This window comes from Musca domestica, unplaced genomic scaffold (assembly GCF_030504385.1).
Source record: "Musca domestica strain aabys unplaced genomic scaffold, Musca_domestica.polishedcontigs.V.1.1 15, whole genome shotgun sequence".
Classification (NCBI taxonomy): Eukaryota; Metazoa; Arthropoda; class Insecta; order Diptera; family Muscidae; genus Musca; species Musca domestica.
The window spans coordinates 1,842,623-1,863,425 of record NW_026712207.1 but is presented as its reverse complement, the minus strand read 5'-3'; the positions used below and the strand labels follow the sequence as shown (position 1 = coordinate 1,863,425).

Genomic DNA, 20,803 nt, shown 5'->3' with positions numbered 1-20,803 from the left:
CGAAATTACTTCTTAATTAATTAACAGCTCATTTAAATCCAACAGAAGCTATAATCTCAAAAAAAGTGATGGATTTAAAAGAACATTTTTTAAGAATCCTTTTCTCGAGCCACTTGGATTTTTAAGATTATTTTTCAAGGTCTAGTAAAAACTTAAATCGTGGATTATTAAAATTTTTATCCAGGACTAGTGGAAACTCAAATCATGGATTTTTTTTCAAATATTTTTTGGGATTTTTGGATACTAGCGTCGTGGATATTTAACACTATTTTTTCAACGACTAGTGGGACCTCAAATCGTGGATTTTTTCAATATTTTTTAAGGACCATCAGGGCCCACGATCCTATTTTTTTAATATTTCTTAGGACCTTTGGATACAAGCGTCGGGGATTTTTAAGAATATTTTTTCAATTACTAGTCGAACCTAAAATGGATTTTTAAGAATATTTTTTTCAATAACTAGTGGAACCTCAATCAACCTCATTTTAAAAATTATTTTTAAGGACCATCGGAGCATCAGATAGTGGATTTTTTTTTGAATTTTTTTATGACTTTGGGGTACACTATTGGAACTTTAAATTGTAGATTTTTGAGACTATTTTTCAAGGCTCATCAAGGCCCTTAATGGTAGATTTTTTTTAAATATTTTTGGAACTTTTGGAGGCACTAATCGTGGATTTTTAGGAATATGTTTTCAAGGACCGGCAGAGTCACAGACGTGGATTTTTTAACAATATTTTTTAGGACTATTAGAGCCACAAATCTGGGATTTTAAGAAAAAAATTTATGAATCCAGCACCGAATTTTTAGAATATTACAATTTTTTTAACTACCACAAATCTTGGTTTTTTAAAAATATTTTTTAAGGACAAAGGAGACAACAATCTTAAATTTTTTATAAATTTTTACAAATCGTCAATGTTAAGAATATTTTTTCATGGACTATTAATCCATTTAATAAAAATTGAAAGAGCCATCCTATCTAGGAATCGTAGATTTTTAAGAATATTTCTTTCAAGGGCTATTAGGACCACTAGCACCGAATTTTTAGAATATGTTTTCAAGGACTATAATTGTGGAGTTTTTTTTAAATATTTTTTCAAGTATCATTAGACCAAAATAACGTGCATTTTAAACAATATTTTTTCAAGGACTAGCAGAGCAGATAAACTTGGATTTTTTAACAATATTTTTAAGAACCAAAAACACCGATTTTTTAGAATATGCTTTGAAGCATTAAAATTATGAAGTTTTTCAAGTATTTTTCCTCGGATCAATAGGTTCAAAAAAAAAAAAAAAAAAAAACGTGAATTTTTAAGAAAATTTATCAAGGACCACCAGAGCAACAAAACGTGAATTTTAAAGAATATTTTTTCAAGGACCTCTCGATCCACAAGATGAAGATTTTGAATATTCGTTTAAGATTTATTTCGAGATTTAAGTATTATTTCGAGGACTATGAGAGCCACAAATCTTGAATTTGTTAAGAATATTTTAAGGACAACGGATCCAAAAATCCTGGATTTTCAAGAATATTTTTCAAGGACCATTAATAGTCACTAATCACGGTTTTGTAAGAATATTTTTTCAAGGACCTCTAGATCCACAAGACGAGAACTTTCAAGAATATTTCTTTAAGGACTATAATCGTGGATTTTAAGACTAATTTTCCTGGGGCTATTAGAGTCACAAATTTTGGATTTTTAAAAATATTTTTTAAGGACTATAATCGCTGATATTAAGAATTTTTTCAAGGACTATGAGGATTTTTAAAAATATATAACACCGAATTTTTGAAATATGTTAATCGTGGGGGACTATTTCGAATATTTTTCTACGGATCAAAAAAAGTGAATTTTTAGGAATATTTTTAAGGACCTCTAGATCCACAAGACGAGAATTAACAATAATATTTTTTTAAGGACTAAAATCGTGGTTTTTAAGATTATTTTTCAAGGACTATTTATAGATACAAATCATGGATTTTTAAGAATATTATTTCAAAGACTCCTAGATCCACAAAATTAGGATTTTCAATAATATTCTTTTGAGGACTATGATCGTAAATTTTAAAAATATATTTTTTAAGGCTACGAGAGTCACAAATCTGGTTTTTAAGAAACAAATCTTGGGTGTAAGGACAACGAAGCCAATAATCGTGGATTTTCAAAAATATTTTTTCATAATTCACAAATCGTGGATTTTAAGAATATTTTTCAAATTTTTTCAAAATTCACAAATCGTGGATTTTAAGAATATTTTTCAAATTTTTTCAAGGACGTCTTGATCTACAAGACGAGGATTTTCAAGAATACTCTTTAAAGGACTATAATCGATGATTTCAAAAATATTTTTTCAAGAACTATGATAGCCACAAATCTTGAACCTTTAAGAATATTATTTTTACGACAACGGAGCCAATCCACGATTTCAAGAATACTTTTGTCAATATTCACTAATTGTGATTTTGAATGGATGGATTTTGAAAAACGTTTTCGAGTACCTCAGGTTCTACAAGACGAGGACTTTCAAGTATATTTTAAGGTACTATAATCGTAGATTTTAAGAATATTTTTTGAAAGACTATTAGAGCCACAAATCTGGGATTTCTAAAAACATTTTTCAAGGACTATTTATAGCCACCAATCACGGAATTTTAAGAATATTTTTCAAGGGCCATTAGAACCACTAATCATGCATTTTTCACAATAATCTGTAGCTCAAATAGTCCTAGTGGTCCTCCGCTATTATTAGAGCATTTGAGCCCCAAATTGTGAATTTTTCGAATTTTTTTCAAGGAACATTTTTCCACCATTTAACGATGTTTTTATAACCTACAACACTATGTGTTGGGGGTATTATAAGTTTGATTGGGCCAAAAATTATGTAACACCTCGAAATATTGGTTTCCCACATAGGAAAGTATATATGGATCTTCCTAGCTCGCCGAGCTGAGTCGATCTAGCTATGTATGTCCGTCCGTCCGTCTGTCCGTCTGTCCATGTTAATTTGTAATCACTCTACAGGTCGCAATTATGGCCCGATCTTCACGAAATTTAGAATGTAGGTGGGGCTTGGACCAGAATAGAACCCTATTGCTTTTGGAGATGATCGCCAAATGTTTAGGGTTTGAAATGGACCAAATACTGAAAAAATGTCGGATTTTGCAGCAGCTATACAGGTCGCAATTATAGACCAATCGACGCGAAATTCCGCATGTAGATAGAAATTCCGCATGTAGATAGAGTTTAGGGCGGGGAAGAAGCCTACTAATTTGGGTGGTCATCGGATAATATTTAGCGGGTAAAATATACCATATATTTTGTGTTGAAAAAATTCAAAATTTTTCATTAAACCGCGAATATTTTAAATTCCGGCGAAATCATAAAGCCATCACAAGGTTACTTCTGACCTTTACATTGATGTTCTTATCCAACAAATCGGATATATAGCAAAATATGTGCGATATATAGGTCTATCAAAGGAGATATGCTTGAAAGATCTCTTATATGTCGAGAACGGCTGAACTGATTTCGACAGTTCTCATTAATTCAGAATGGCCTCTTGGCAGGAAAGAAAAAACGTCTAAAAAATCGCATCAAAATATCTCTCTAAATATGAAAATATTGATTTTGTAAAATTTTCTCATATTTTTTCAATTTTGTCATATTTTTGGCATATTTTCATTTTGAATTAAACATTTGGTAATATTTCTACAGCTAACAAAACTAAGTAGTTAGGATATCAGGATATCATATACAGATCTCATTTATGACCCTATCCTTACGAAATTTTACATGGGGATAAGATGAGGGTCAGAATAGAAGCCTACTCTTTTTGGAGATGATCGCCATATATTTAGGGGTTGAAATGGACCAAAAAACTGCAAAATTGTCGGCAGGTCGTAATTATCGCCCGATCCTCACGCACATTTGAATGGGGGTTAACGCACATTGCAAAAGCCAAGCAGTTTTGGATGGCCATCCAAAAATATTCAATGTGTGAAGGAGTTTGCCAACTTTTGTAGACAAAATACGAAAATGTCCATTCCAGTGACTTTTTGGAGAATTCACAAATACAGGAAAGACGCACTTCCGACTATTTTGTTAACGCTAATTTCGTTGAAGAATATAGTCAAATGTCTGTATCTCATATAGATGCGTTTCAGTCAAAAACCAATAATAAATGTTAATCTTTTGCCACTTCTGAGAGGTTATAGGTCTTTGGGAAATATTGGTTCCAGATCTAGGAAGACCATTTACGTGCAACATCTACCAATAAATTGGAAATGAGCATATTAGTTTAAGTTGCTATTATTCGAAAATTAGAGAACGAAACCTGATGGTTTTCTTTTATTATTTGTCACAATATCTTGTGGAATTCTTTCGAGTATCTCGCCTATATAAACTATATCTTTTATTGTAGTGTTGTAGGGTATTCAACGGTCGGCCCCGCTCGACTGTAGCCTTTGCTTACTTGTTTAAATATATTTTAGATACCATTAATAACCACTGGATTTTTAATAATGTTTTTTCCAAGAATGTTAGGGCTTTGAATTTTTTTGTTTAAATATTTTTTTAAGGACAACGGAGATTTTCAATATTTACAAATCGTCGATTTTAAGAATATTTTTTAAGGACTATTAATGGTCACTAATCACGGATTTTTAAGTATATTTTTTCAAGGACCAACAGGGCCAGTGAATTTTTAACCATAATTTGTAGCTTTAATAGCTCTAGTGGTTCTCCACTATAACTGGACAATAGTGATTTTTACAAGGATTTTTTACTATTCTGGGATTTTTTAATTGTTTAGAGATAATTAATAATAAACACTGAATTTTTAATAACATTTTTTCAGGAATCTAGAACCGCAAGTAGTTAATTTTTGTCTAAGCCACAAATCTTGGATTTTTAGGAATATTTTTCTTAAGGATAATGAAGAATATTTTTTCAATATTCACTAATTGTGGATTTTAAAAATATTTTTCAAGGACAATTAGTAGTCACTAATCACGGATTTTGAAGAATATTTTTCAAGAACCAGCAGATCTACTAATCATGAATGTTTATCATTAATTTTTGTAAGTCTGATAGTCTTAGTGGTTCTCCACTATTAGTGGACTCACAAATATTGAATGTTTAGAATATAATTTTTTTCAGGGAAATTTTTTTCGGATTCCAGAATTTTATTTTAATATTCTAAGAGACCATTAATAATCACTGGGTTTTTAACAATGTTTTTTTTCGGGAATGCTAGAGCCAGAAAAAGAGGATTTTTTATATTTCAAGGACTATTAGAGCCATTAGTCACGGATTTTTAAGGATTGTTTTTATTTCAACGACAGTTGGACCCCATAATTCGTGGTTTTCAATGATATTTCTGAAGGACTATAAGAATCACGAAATGCGGATTTTTTAGAATATAAATATGAATATTTTGGAAACGTGATTGTTTTTTTCTTGTTGAAGATTGAATCAGACGATTGATTAGGTCTGAAATATTCCCCAATTGGCTTAACTCCATACTACCCTCTGTTAAAGACAGCAATGGGTTTCAAAACTAAAATGACAGCTTTGCAATATTTGCTGATCGCTACCTATATCATGATTTCATCCCGACGAAGGAAATGTTCACTTGACTTTTAAGCTTATTGATATGACGATTTTGGTGATAAGCAAGCTCTACATGTGTCGAGCATTCACAAGTGAATGAGAATCGCGCTCACTTTTTGGCTTTCTCAAATATCATGAATTATGAGAATAATTCTCCCAGATGTAGGTAGTTATTAAAATATTAAAATATATATATATATATAAATTTCATCCATACTTTAATAATTAACAATGCCCGTTTTCTCCTCGATCCAATCCAAGTAGGAGGTGACACGAGTGAACACACCAGGCCAGCCGCTTTCACAACCCAATTTAATGCCAAAGGAGGTGGCACCAATAACAACGTTTTCACCATCCTGCTTGTACACCAAGGGGCCGCCAGAATCTCCGTTACAAGTCGACTTCTTACCCTTGGTACTGATGCAGATCATCTTTTCGCTAATCGATCCCAAATAGTAGGTATTGCATGTACTCTGCTTCATGACGGGCACTTCAATGTAACGCAAGAATTGAGAAATAGATGAGGCCTCATCACTGTCTCTACCCCAGCCGGAGGCCCAAACCAATTCCCCTTCATATGACGAATATTGGCCATTCTTCTTGGGTAAAACAGCCGGTTGGATGCGATCATTGAAGTCGATTATAACTGGCATTTTGATGAGGGAGATGTCATTGGCCATTGTCTGACCATTCCATTGTTCGTGAACAATGATGTACGATTTGGAGGAGTAGATCCGTTGTTGACCCTTTTCGTTGTGGTTGCGAACATCAATGGCGCCCAAGTAAATTGTGACACCATCAGCGCCATCTGTACAATGGGCCGCTGTTAAAATCCAACGATTCGAAATCAAAGTACCGCCACACCAGAAAGTATCTTTGCCAAAGGCCAAACTTAGTCCCACCTGATAGGGAAACTGGCCAGCCCTGGCAAATTCACCATTGGTAATGCGTCCCTCAAATTCTGGAAGAGGCATTACTGGGATGGCAGGAAGACGTTCCTGAATTGGTGGCACAATGCCAGCCGAGACCGTGGCCACAATCAGACTTAGAATAATTAGGAATTTCATTGCGAATGGTTGAAGTTGCAGATGTGACTGATGTTTCTGCTGCAATTGCAGCGTTTTTATAGTTGGAGAAATTTTGGAAATTTTGCAGAGCAAATTACCACAGCATTGATCTTATCTTATCCAAAAAAAAAGTGGCAGCAAAACATAAGCATAGTGCGGTGTGCTCTGGTATTTTCCCGTCAAAGCATACCAAACACATTTTCCCACTGATAAAGAATCGAACACGATTAATGTTAGTTTGGATTCGGTTCGAAATTTCCAATGAGTTATCAATAATTTCCACGTTTGGCCGGTTGTTGAGATAAGTTTGACGGGGAAAAGCCCACTGCACCTCGTTCATTTTTTTGGCAAAAATTTCCAAGTTTCTTCAACTGTAAAAACATTGCGTTTGTCAAGTCTTCAACTCTCCCCAATCGCTCTAAGTTTGATCGTAGCTACGGTCTCGGCCGGCTGGTTTGAGTTTGGTCTTCGGAAAGGACATTTGCGGGTGTGGTGGAATTTTCATTTCGGATCGTTAGATTTTGACAGCATCCTATTGTACAGATGACACACGAACCTATAATTGCTGGGTTGGGGGCCCCTGGTCGAAGGATTGTTCCTCCGAGTCGATCCGGTGCATGGAACCGGCCGCCCTCCAGTCGCAGCTAAAGAACGAGAGCTGCCCCGACAAAGCCGAGTAGTTTTGGCTGAATTACGATCCGGATGGTGCAATCGCCTAAATTCCTACTGGGCCTAGATTAACAGCGATGTGCAGAACATCTGCCCAGCTTGTGGCACAGGCCCATATGACACGCTGCACCTATTTCGCTGGCCAGTCAAGGCGACTCGCCTAACTCCAGTCTCGTTATGGACACAACCGATACAGCTTGCATCCTTTTTGAGACTGGACTTAGAGGCAGAACCAGATTGAATGGAGTCAGAAAATGGAAACAAAACGAATACAGCTATATGAGCTGCTACAACAACAACGGATGGCATAGATAGTGTCACAATTTACTTGGGCGCCATTGATGTTCGCAACTCCAATGAAAAGGGTTAACAACAGATCTACTCCTCGAACATTACTGTCCACGAATAATGAAATGGTGAGACAAGGCCAATGACATCTACCTCATCAGAATGTCAGTTATTATCGAATTCAACAATCGCATCCAACCGGCTGTTTTACCCCAAAAAGGATGGTCAATATTCGATATACGAGGGAGAATTGTTTTGGGCCTCCAGCTGGGGTAGAGACAGTGATTAGGTCTTATATATTTCTTAATTCTTGCATTACATTGAGGCGCCCGTCATGAAGCAGAGTACCTGCAACACCTATTATTTGGGTTCCATTAGTGAAAAGATTATCTACATCAGCACCAAGTGTTAGAAGTCGAACTGTAATGGAAATTCTGACGGTCATTTGGTTTACAAGCAGGATGGTGAAAATGTTGTGATTGGTGCCAACTCATTTGGTATTAAATTGGGTTGTGAGAGGGATGGGCCTGGTGTGTTCACCCGTGGCATCTCCTATCCTATCTATTCCATCTTATATGAAATTTTTTAGAAAAAATACATTTGGAAAAAGATATTTTGTAATAGTTTTCTTTTAGAAGGCATGAGGTCGTGATATTTTGCAATTTTTTATAAATTGGAAAGAAAGAAAAAAAAAAACTAGCAAAATAGCTTTAAGTTCGGCCAGGCCGATCTTTGAATACCCTCCACCATGTGGAACGATTTTGGCAATTTTCGAAAAAATAAAATCCGTTAAAAATTCCGTTAAAATCCTAAAGATACCGAATGTAGCTGTTATATTAAGGTCTTCACGACGACGAAGACCTGCATACCCCACCTTTGTCATAAACCATTACAATATTCAAATGTGAAACTTGAATAAAAAAATTCGGTGAATAATGTAGCTAAAATCATCAAAATTCCGAATATAGGGAGGTACCGTTATATTGGGGCAATACGAAGACGTGGACCTGTACAGACAATTTTCTGTCATAGTCTGTAGTGCCCATTACGAACTTCAAACAACAAATTTGAAGCGATTCCGGTTAATAATGTCGCTAAAATTATCAAAATGCCGAATATCGGGAGGTACCGTTATATGGGGGCTATACGAAGACATGGATCTTCACTGAAAATTTTCTGTCATAGGCTGTAGTACCCATTACGAACTTCAAACAGCGAAGCGATTCCGGTGAATAATGTCGCTAAAACTATTAAAATACCGAATATCGGTGAGTTCCGTTATATGGGGGCTATACAAAGACGTGGACCTGCAAAGACAATTTTCTGTCATTGGCTGTAGTACCCATTACGAACATCAAATACCAAATTTGTAACAATCCCGGTGAATAGTGTCGCTTTGAAACTACATTCTTAAAAGAAAACGCGATAGAGGGCTCTGTGCTCCTAAAAATCCTACATTGGTGCCTCTAAAAAATTTGAGGATATTATAAAATAATTCAGAATTATGTTCTAAAATATCCACACTTAATAGCTTCGATAGAAGTATTGTTTTTCAAAATGCCATTCTTAAAAATAAGTAATTATAGGATTTGTTAGAACTTCGGAGATATTCTTAAAGAAATTTGCAAATATTCGGATTCGCAAAGTTGAAGCAAAATCGGATGATCTTTTCTCTGTGCAGTAAATTATTTTCTTTGAAAATATCAACATTTTGTGTGAGGAGGTTCCAGAAGAAGTTTGACAATAATATTACGATGTACCAAGTTTGGATCAAATCGGATACTCCCTTTGAGAGCTATCGTGCGCACAAGCCAGACAGTTAGGAAATTTCGATTTCGATTTGACTCCAAAAGTCCTAAAACGGATTTGGTCCAAGGAGACCTAGGGTCTCAAACCGTTAATTCGACTAGGCACATTTTGGTCGTACCAAATGATATACATACCCTCTCTAGCCATAAATAGGTCATAATTATTGAATGTGTTAGACCGTCAAAAAATATTCTTAAAAAATCCAAGTACTCCATATTTTTTGAAATTTATTGCCAATTATTGAAGAAATCTATTTTATAATTCGCCGCGTAATTCATTAATGGAATTTCACATATATTCCTCAAATCAAGGGAAATCCAATTAGTTCGCCCGTTGATAAGACTAAATTATCTGAAGTGTGGGTCAATAAAAATGTCCAACATTTGATTTACAATAGGTTTAATTTTGAACTTTGCCGAAAATATTTTATGGCAGATAAGAAATTAATGCGTCATGACAAAGCCACAGAAATACATTTCAAATTTGGGAAATTTCGTTTGGGAAAATCCGACATTTCGTTCGGGATATCCGATATTTTGTTTGGGAAAATCCACTGCCCAAAAATATTCTACACTTAATTGTGAAAAAAATCGGAGTGGCTATTGGGAAAGACGGTTATCAGGGAAGATGTCATAGCTTTTATATGTCCTAGCTTTTGCAGGGTGAGATAAAAAAAATGCAACAAAGTCAAACGCCATAATTTTTAATTTTTTTTTCTTAAATTTTATTGAATGTAAGCCAAAAATATCGGAAATAGCATTAAATTTTGGATTAAGTTAAGATTTGTTCGAATTGGTCACCTTTGACACGAATTATGGCCTTCAAATGGCCAATGAAACCGTCACACGCTGTCCGAATGTTGCTTTGCTGTATTTTGTCCCATCCTCGGCAAAGCGCTTGCTTGAGGTGATCGACACTTTGGTATTTTGTAGTGCCAACCTTGCTTTCCAAAATACACTCCAGATACAATAGTCCAACAGAATTGTATCCGGAGATTTTGGTGGCAATTCTGCGCTGGAAATGAAGCGAGGACGCTCATTTTGTAACCATTCTTGGGTGGCGCATGTTAAGTGCTATGGTGCTGAGTCCTGTTGGAATGTCCAAGGTCTGCGGCCAAAATGTTTTGCGTGCCCAAGGCTTTAATACACCCTTCAGCATAAGGAGTTATCAGTCCCCTAGTCACATGGGACTGAAACTGGAAGTAACCCGGTTACCAGATCTGACCAGAGGTCTTTTTTCTGGTACTGGAAGTGCTGGGAACTCACAGGGAATCTCAACTCTCTGCCTCACCATCATAGATCCTTCTGATCTTGTCGGGGGCACTTTCAAATCTAATCGTTTGCCGTTCGCCAGCGTCAGAGCGGAAGAGGTGAATGGGCCTCGTTCCTCGCAGTGAAAAAGCTACATCCATGCTGATTAGACTGCTCCATTAGTGTAGAACTTGTGTTGCACTCGTCCTATTCCCTCATCGTGCCTTAAATTTTCTCTCTTTTTGGGTGCTGTATGGAACAAAAACTGGTAGACTACGAAGTCTGACCGGAGACTGTTATGGTGCCGCGGGTGTCAGGGACCCCTAGATCTGTTGATCTAGCCTGACTATGGACAGGCCCCTGTTTTGGGTGCAACGCAGTGGTTGTGGTTTATACCCAAATCGCGGGTAGAGCTTCGGCTCGATGTGGTGTTGCATTCTCAACCGGGCAACTGCGACCCATAGAGCAGCAGAAGTGTAAGATAGTCCTCAACCCAAGAGGGAAGTGAAGCCCATATAGCCGATTTTCGAATTAGTACCTGCGGAATAGACCTAGAACACTGTGGAGGGCTACCACTCTCCTAGAGAACTCTGAGTAATTCCAAAGGGGCGCTGGTGGAGAGCGACCACCGGCTGTTATGGCGGCCCACGCCATCACCATGGCCACCGCTTGAGTTCTGGTGGCCAACCGAAGGTGCACATTTTCAACTGACAATCTGCTGGACAACGAATGTTTTCTCATCGGAGAAAACCAAATTCGGCAGTTCACCACTTTCGACCAAGCGAAGCAACTCTAGCTCTGTTGAGTCTATTTTCTTTGCGATGCGGTGTAAGTTCTTGTGCTTTTTGGCTTTTGAATTTCAATGCCTTTACCCCGAGCTCATTTTTCAATATTTGCCGAATGGAATATTGCGATATATTCAGCTCACGAGCCACTACGACGCGGGTTTCGACCAAGTCGTTTCTTTACTTTTTGATGATGTTCTGCTAATGTTGCTGTTTTTTTTCGTCCACTTCCTTGACGTCGCAAGAACGGTAACGAGCGATTGTACGAGACACAAAAGATTTATTCCCATTTATAGCCTGGAGTGCTCTAAGGATAGCCACTTGTGGTTTTCCTGCCAAATATAAAGAAATTACACCATTGCGCTCGAATTCCATCACAAACAATTTTTATACCCTCCACCATACTACGGAGGGTATATTAACTTTGTCATTCCGTTTGTAACTCCTCGAAATACTCATGTCAGACACAACAAAGTATATATATTCTTGATCAGCGTAAAATTCTAAGTCGATTTAGCGATGTCCGTCTGTCTGTCTGTCCGTCTGTCTGTCTGTTGTAATCACCCTATCTTTCGAACGAATTGAGATACAGGGCTAAAATTTTGCACACAGGTTTATTTTTACAGTAGGCAGGTTAAGTTCGTAATTGGGCCATGTAGGTCCACGTTTTCATATAGCCCCCATGTAATGGTACCTCCCTATATTCGGTATTTTGATGATTTTAGGGACATTATTCACCGGAATTGTTTCAAATTTGGTATTTGAAGTTCGAAACGGCCTAAGATAGAAAATGGGCCTTGTAGGTCCACGTCTTCGTATAGCCCCCATGTAATGGTACCTCCCGATATTTGGTATTTTGATGATTTTAGCGACATTATTAATCGGAATTGTTCAAAATTTGGTATTTGAAGTTCGCAATGGATACTACAGCCTTAGACAGAAAATTGTCTGTTCAGGTCCACGTCTTCGTATAGCCCCCATATAACGGTACCTCCATATATTCGGTATTTTGGTGATTTTAGCGTTTTATTCACCAATTTTTTTTTTTAAATTACGCATTTAGAGTTCGTAAAGGAAACTCCAGTCTGTGACAGAAAATTGTCTGTGCAGGTCCAGGTCTTCGTATAGCCCCCATATACCAGTACCTCCCTATATTCGGTATTTTGACGAGTTTATGTACAATACTCACCGAAGTTGTTTGAAATGTCGTATTTGAAGTTCGTAATGGATGCTACAGAATATGACAAAAAATGTCTACGCAGGTTCAGGTCTTCGCACAGCTCCGATATAACGGTACCTCCTTATATTCTATACTTTTTTACGTTTATTTCAAGTTCCGAATTTGAATTTGGTAATGACTCATGACAAATAATGCCTGTGTGGCATGCCAAGATGTAAATGTTTATAAGTGCGGTTGTAAGGTTTAGAAGATTTTCCAAAAGAATTTTAGTTTTATGTAATTCTTTTGTTCCTCTTCTATTGAGCTTACGATCTCGTCACTTGGGTAAAAAATGGTTTTTGTCATAGAAGTTATTTTTTAAAATAACTTCTGGGGAGAATATCCCAGACAAGAAACAAGGGAACTGATGAGGATTGGTGGCTCTTTCCGAAACCTAGGTATTCCCTGCCTTACCCCCTGGTAAACATTACCATCGTTCTCCACTCATAAACAAACGTTGTTTTTATAAAAACAACAATAATGGGATTTTGCCTGACGATTTTGCAACAACAAAATACTATGGTATCCCAAACAAGCAAGCCAAACTCTGTTCTATTTTACCAAACTTTTTTCAGGATTTTATTTCCAAATTCGTTCCAAATGGTGGAGGGTATTCAAAGTTCTTCTGCTTTTTAACTTGTTTTCTGAAAAATTCTCACCAAAATGCTTTTGCACGCTTATAAATAATATAATGATCTGTCACTGGAATAATTTTAACATCTGTCGGATGGGTGGCTTAGAAATGGCAGCAGTCCGAAGTAGGTTGCATTTTTTTCCATCTCACCCTGTATATGTATGAATGCATATTAAGTACTTCTTCCATTTTTACAAAGCGATCACTTAATTCCAGTCATTATATTGGGAATTCAAAATGCCATGGAAAAATCTAGACCATGAAGCCGCGGAGGATCACTGAAGACACCTGAGATCGCCTTATTGTTTTAATGCAAGAAATTATGTTTAATGATATCAAATACTACATATTTTCCATCCACCCACCACCATAAAACATTACTATTCCAAGCCATTAAGCATCAAAGCACCCGCAGACCACCCTCTCCTCACAGAAATGACATAAACAAGCTCCCTGCTACATAAATAACAATTGGTCAGGTGTAACAGATATATAAGCGAACGAATGGAATTATGAATAATGCTCATTCATATGCATGAAGCCAACAGAAACATCATCACCAGCGTCAACAACAACAACAACAACGAAAGCGCCTCAAAGCCACAGAAATATAAAACAAATAAATCGCCAATAACTTCCTACGTCTGAGCAGCAGACACACAGCCAAGCGGCCAAACAACAACAACATTTAACAAATGAAAAATGAAAAATATGCAACATGTGTGAGGCATGCAACTAAACAACAACTCATCGGCACGATATATAAACACACACACACACGCACACACACTTCACACTTACATGTGTTTATATCAGTTTTTATTTATTTATTGATATATATAATTATAAAGGGTAATGTTAAGGAGGGGGGAAGAGCTTTTCCAATTTTCTTCAAGTACCTGGCATTTGTTTTCATTTATTGCAGATATTATCACTGATTTTGTTAGGTTATATTTGCCAGGCATTTAAATTTGACACTTAAATTTTGTATAGGCAGACATGCATAGTTTTGTAATTCCGAACGTAATCATCAGCTGGGGAGTCAATCGTTTTCATCAGATGATGTTTGAGACACTGGTGCTTGTTTCTTAAGTCTTTTGTTTTCAAAAAGGTAGCCTCAAATTTTTTATTAAATTTTTATGATGCCCCAACATGGGAATGCTATTTTATACCATTCACCTTGAAAAGGAGGGTATATTAACTTTGTTATACCGTTTGTAGCATCCCTAAATATTCCTCGTAAACACCTTAAAGTATATGTATTCATGGTGAGCATAATATTCAAAGTCGATTTAAGGATGTCCCTCCGTCTGTCTGTTGAAATCACGATACAGCCCACATTATTTGATGTAGAGCTTAAAAATTCGGCAGAACAATTTGTATTGTGTCTAGGATGGTTGGTATTGAAAATGAGATATATCGGCCCACGTTTTAATATAGCCGCCATATATCGGTACCTCCCGTACCTGCTGGTCACTTGAACCGTTTGTGTTTTTTTTTTTCGAAAAAAGTGAAAATTTGCTATGTAATTAAATAAATTTTGAATTTTAATAATAAAATTTGTTTTATTTTTTTATGAAAGTTTTTAAGAAAATTTCGTTCGAATTATATATTTAAATATAAAACTGTGTGTTTACAAATTTTTTTCAGATTGAGATTACTTGAAATCCTTGCATTTTAGGTATATAGTGTATTTTACTACAGGGTGAGATAAAAAACTGCAACAAATTCAAACGCTATAATTTTTACATTTTTTTTTAATTTTATTGAATGAAAGCAAAAATGTCGGAAATAACATCAAATTTTGAATAAGTTAAGATTTGTTCGAATTGGTCACCTTTGGCACGAATTATGGCCTTCAAACGGCCAATGAAACCTTCACACGCTGCCCGAATGTTGCTCTGCGGTATTTTGGCCCATTCCCGGCGAAGCGCTTGCTTGAGGTGATCGACACTTTGGTATTTTTTAGTACCAACCTTGCTTTCCAAAATACTCCAGTCCATACAATAATCCAACGGATTAGTATCCGGAGATTTTGGTGGTCATTATGCGCTGGAAATGAAGCGAGGAACCTCATTTTGTAACCATTCATGGGTGGCGCATGCTGAGTGCGATGGTGCTGAGTCCTGTTGAAATGTCTAATGTCTGCAGCAAAAATGTTTGCGTGCCCAAGGCTTTAATGCACCCTCCAGAAAATTTTCGCTAAAATATTCGGCATTTATTCTTATGTCACGGTCGATTAATACGAGCGGAGAGCGACCATCGGCTGTTATGGCGGCCCACACCACCACCATGGCCGGCGCTTGAGTTCTGGTGGCCAACCGAAGGTGCACATTTTCAGCTGACCCCTTTGGCAAGTAAACACGACAATTTTGTTTGTTTACAAACTGCTGGACAACGAATGTTTTTTCATCGGAGACGGAGAAAACTATATTCGGCAGTTTACCACTTTCGTTCGGCCCAGCGAAGCGACTCGTTAGCTCCTTTAAGTATATTTTCTTTCTGTTGAGGTGTAAGTTCTTGCATATTTTGGAATTTCAATGGCTTTACCCCGAACTCATTTTCCAATACATGCCGAATTTAATATTGCCAAATGTTCATCTCACGAGCCATTTTTCGGGCACTGCGACGCAGGTCTCAATCAATCCGCTTCTTTACTTCTCGAACCATTTTTGCTGATGTTGCTGGTGTCTTCCGCCCACTTCCCTGACGTCGCTACGAGTAATGCGATAACGAGCGATGGTACGAGACACAAAAGATTTATTCACATTTAAATGCTGGAGTGCTCTAACGATATCCACTTGGTTTGTGGTTTTCCAGCCAAATATAAAGAAGTCACACTATCACGCTTGAATTCCATCGCGAATAAGATTTTTTCTGGAAAATTCTCACCAAAATGCTTTTGTACGCTTGTAAACAATATAATGAGCTGTCACTGGAATAATTTTAACAGCTGTCGGACGAGTGGCTTAGAAATGACAGCAGTCTGAAGTTGATTGCAGTTTTTTCATCTCACCCTGTATAGATCGACGTAGCCCCCCACATAATAGTACCTCGGGATATTCGGTATTTTGGTAATTTTTGCCGCATTTTTCCACTGATTTATCTAAAAGTTGGCATTTGTAGTTCATAATGGGCTCTAGCTTCGGCGGCCAGAACATTGAATATTTAGGTTTTCGTTTTGTACTTGTTATACCCTCAGCCATATGGCTAGAGAGGGTATATATCATTTGATACGGCCAAAACGTGCCTTATAGAAATAACGTTTTTAGGCCCTAGGTGTCTTTGGACAAATCCGTGTCAGTACATTTGGAGGCGATCTAGCGATGTCCGTCCGTCCATCTGTCTGACTGGCTGGTGCGCACGATAACTCTCGAAGGGAGTATCCGATTTGATTCAAACTTGTTATATAGTAATATTATTGTCAGAATTAGATCGAGTTCGGAGATGAGCAATATCGGCCCACTCCTTCTGGTACCTCCCACACAAAATGTCGATATTTTCAAAGAAAATAATTTACTGCACAGAAAGAGAAAGGATAATCCGATTTTTCTCCAACATTGCAAATCCTAATAATTGAATCAGTGCTAGGTCAGGTGCGAAAATGAACAATATCGGTCCACTCCATAAGATGTGAAATTAATATCCGATTCCATTTAGACTTGGCAAATCTCTCAGCACAAGATATGTTACAAATTTCCAATACTTATATCTTTCATAATTGCGAAACAAGTCAGCGATTCTATAAATATTTCCCTTAGCAAGAAATCTGATATAAATACGCGATTAATCGGAATTTATGATTTCGTATAAAATTGGATATATATGTTTGATTTCCTTTAAACTTTGCACGTACCAATATTTTTATCTGTATTAAATAAATCGGAATATTTCTGTCCGCTATATTTGTTACCTCACGCATATTCCACATTTTCCAAAAATTTGCACAATACTGGCCAACTGCTTCGGAATCTCCCCTTAATGGGTCAACAGTTTGAATAATCATAACTCAAGGCTGGGGGTATACATCTCTCGGAAAAAGCGACTGATACTTTTTAATTTGTTTAATTTATTGGTTTGCAGGAAAATTGGATTTCCCTTGACCAAAATTTCCCACCTCAATGAGTATGTTTTCGTATTCTAATAACGAATTAACTTCTTATCTGCCATAAAACATTTTGAATAATTTTCAAACTTAACCTATTGTAAAACACGATTGAACACACTTTTATTGACCCCCACTTGAGATTATTTTGCCTTATCGGCTGGCCAACTAATTGGATTTCCCTTGATTTAATGAAAATTTGTGAAATTCCATTTATGAATTACGCCGCGAATTATAAACACACACTTTTTAATAATTTACAATAAATTTAAAAATATCAACTATTTGGATTTTTTAAGAATATGTTTCGAAGGTACGACACACGGGTCAACAATCATAGGCTTTCCAAAAAATTGTTTAAGGACCCGAAAGCTTTAAATCTTGATCTTTTAAGAGTAATATTTCAACGACTAATAGTCCCAGATTTTATGCGAATGTTTCTGGCGGACTAACCGAGCCATCTATGAAAGATTAAAAAAAATACAATTGAAGAACATTTTTTTTTATAAATATAGATATTTTGAGAAGATTTTTTTTTTCAAAGATCATTAATACTCACCAAAAAAATGAATTTGTTAGGATTTTTTTAAGGACGACGTGCATTTTTTATGTATATGTTTTCAAGGACCATCAGAGCTACGGGGGTGGATTTTTAAAGAACCTTTAGAGCCACAGACATGAGTTTTTAAAGAATATTTTATCAAAGATCATCAAAGTCACTAATTGTGGATTTTTAAGAATATTTTTTCAAGGATTATTAGAGCCACTAATAATGGATTTTTAAGGACATTCAGGGTCAAAAATCGTGAATTTAAAATAATATTATTTTGAGTACCATCACAGCCCCATATCGAGAATTTTTAAATATATATATTTTTTTTAAATGGCCAACAGAAAAAAATATGTTTTTAAGGACCTGCAGAACAAAAATTATCGTACTTTTTTCTAGGACTATTAGAAAATATATTTTTTTTAAAAAAAAACTTTTTCAAGGGCTACTAGAGCCACAAATTGTGGAATTTTAAAAGTATTTGTCAAGGACTATTAGATCCAAAAATAGTTGATTTTTTAGGAATATTATTGAAGGACTTAATCCATCGTGGATTACTGAGTCGTACATTTTTGAGAATATTTTATCAAGCCCAACAAAGCCAAAAAACATAGATGTTTAAAAATATTTCTTCAAGGATTATTAGAGCCAAAAATTGTGTTTTTTTAAGAATATTTTTTCATGGACCACCAGAGCCACTATTTGTGGATTTTGAAGAACATTTATTCAAGGACCATAAAAGCCAAAAATATGGATTTTTTTAGAGCCACTAATCGTCGATTTTCAAGAAAAATTTTGTAAGGAATGTTAGAGTCACAATCCGTGAATTTTGAAGGAAAAAATCAAGGACTATTAGATCTAATGTTTGATTTTAATATTTTGTCAAGGATTTGAATTTTTAAAAATATGTTTTCAAGGATTATTATGGACACTAGTAATGGTTTTAAATAATATTTTTTGGGGGACTATCAGAGCTACATGCGTCATTTTTTAGAATTTTTTTCGAGGACATCGAGCGATAATCATGGATTTTTAAAGAATATATTTGAAAGACCCACGGAGCAATATTCGAGGATTTTTAAAGAATATTTATTCAAGGACCCACAGAGCAATAGTCGTGGATTTTTGAAGAATATTTTTGCAAATACCCACAGAGCAATAGTCGTGAATTTTTAAAGAATATTTTTTAAAATACCCACAGAGTAAGTGTCGTGGATTTTTAAAGAATATTTTTTCAATTACCCACCGATCAAGTTTCGTGGATTTTTAAAGAATATTTTTTCAAGGACCCACAGAGCAAGTGTCGTGGATTTTTAAAGAATATTTTTTCAAGGACCCACAGAGCAATAGTCGTGGATTTTTAAAGAATATTTTTTCAAGGACCCACAGAGCAATAGTCGTGGATTTTTAAAGAATATTTTTCAAGGACCCACAGAGCAATAGTCGTGGATTTTTAAAGAATATTTTTTCAAGGACGCACAGAGCAATAATCGTGGATTTTTAAGAATAATTTTTCAAGGACCCACAGAGCAATAATCGTGGATTTTTAAGAATAATTTTTCAAGGACCCACAGATTAATAAACGTGGATTTTTAAAGAATACTTTTTCAAGGACCCACAGAGCAAGTGTCGTGGATTTTTAAAGAATATTTTTTCAAGGACCCACAGAGCAATAGTCGTGGATTTTTAAGAATAATTTTTGAAGGAGCCACAGATTAATAAACGTGGATTTTTAAAGAATACTTTTTCAAGGACCTACAGAGAAATAGTCGAGGATTTTTAAAGAATATTTTTTCAAGGGCCCTTAAATTTTTGTTTGTTTTTAAAATCTTTAACTTTTAAGTTAAATTTTGAAGGTCTCATAATTTTTTAAAAATATTTTTCCCAGGTCTATTAGAGGTAGCAATTATGGATTTTTGAAGAACATTTTATTATCAATAACAGTATCAAAATTATCAATTATTTAAAGAAGTTTTTTAGAGTACCATCAGAGCAACCTATTGTGAGTTTCCTAAAGATATTTTTTTGAACGACTAACAGTTATCTCCAATTCAGATTTTTATGGAGGACTATTAAAACTACCAATTGTTCATACTTTGAAGAAAAATATTTATATCCAAGCTACTTAGTATGATTTCTTGGAAAACAAACTACCACAACCCAAACTGTGAATTGTTAAACCATATGTTTGAAGTACCAGCCGAGCTATCTTCGTGACTCTCAAAAATAGTTGTTTTAAAGAACAATGAGTGCCACATATCGTGGATTTTAAACAATTTTTTGAGGACTTGTATGGATTTTTATAGGACTCTCAAATTTCTTAAAAAACATTTTTGAAGGGAACAAATTTAAAACATTTTTTCAAGGACTATCACATTTTCAGAGTATTTTTCGAAGGACTACCAGAGGGAATTGTTTTAAAAATGTTTTTAAAGAATCAGCAGAGCTTTCTTCATGGCGTCTTAAAATAATTTTTGAAGTTCTAAAGGAGCCATATTTCCTATATTTTTTAAAAAAAAAGTTAAGGACTATTGGTTTGTTTTGATTTTTTTAAAGGACTCTCAGATTTTTTTAGAGTATTTTTTGAAGGACTTTTTTCAGATTTTTTAAAATTTTGATTTTTTTAATTTTTAAGTCTCACAACTCCTGATCGACATTTTTTTTAAAATGTGTGTTTAAAGCAAAATATTGTTTATGGGAATAATCTTTCAGGAGGATAGCGAGCACGTAGGCTCGAATTCGATTTTTTTTAAATTTAAAGGATTTATAAAATATCACGACCTCAGCCCTTCCAGAAGAACATCATTAAAAA

General features: G+C 35.5%; 1 protein-coding gene and 1 pseudogene across 1 annotated transcript; one reads left to right on the top strand and one right to left on the bottom strand.

Annotated features, from left to right (window-relative positions):
* Positions 1–5,829: 5,829 nt before the first annotated feature.
* LOC109612539 (brachyurin-like) lies at positions 5,830–6,682 on the bottom strand. The gene has a single exon (XM_020036695.2). It carries the CDS (start codon positions 6,680–6,682, stop codon positions 5,834–5,836), a length of 849 nt encoding a protein of 282 aa, XP_019892254.1. The 3' UTR covers positions 5,830–5,833.
* Positions 6,683–6,687: 5 nt separating this feature from the next.
* On the top strand, positions 6,688–8,228 carry LOC109612538 (chymotrypsin BI-like; annotated as a pseudogene).
* Positions 8,229–20,803: the final 12,575 nt, after the last annotated feature.

Excerpts from the sequence above, each read along its gene's own strand:
- LOC109612539 (XM_020036695.2), bottom strand. The coding sequence starts at position 6,682 with ATGAAATTCCTAATTATTCTAAGTCTGATTGTGGCCACGGTCTCGGCT.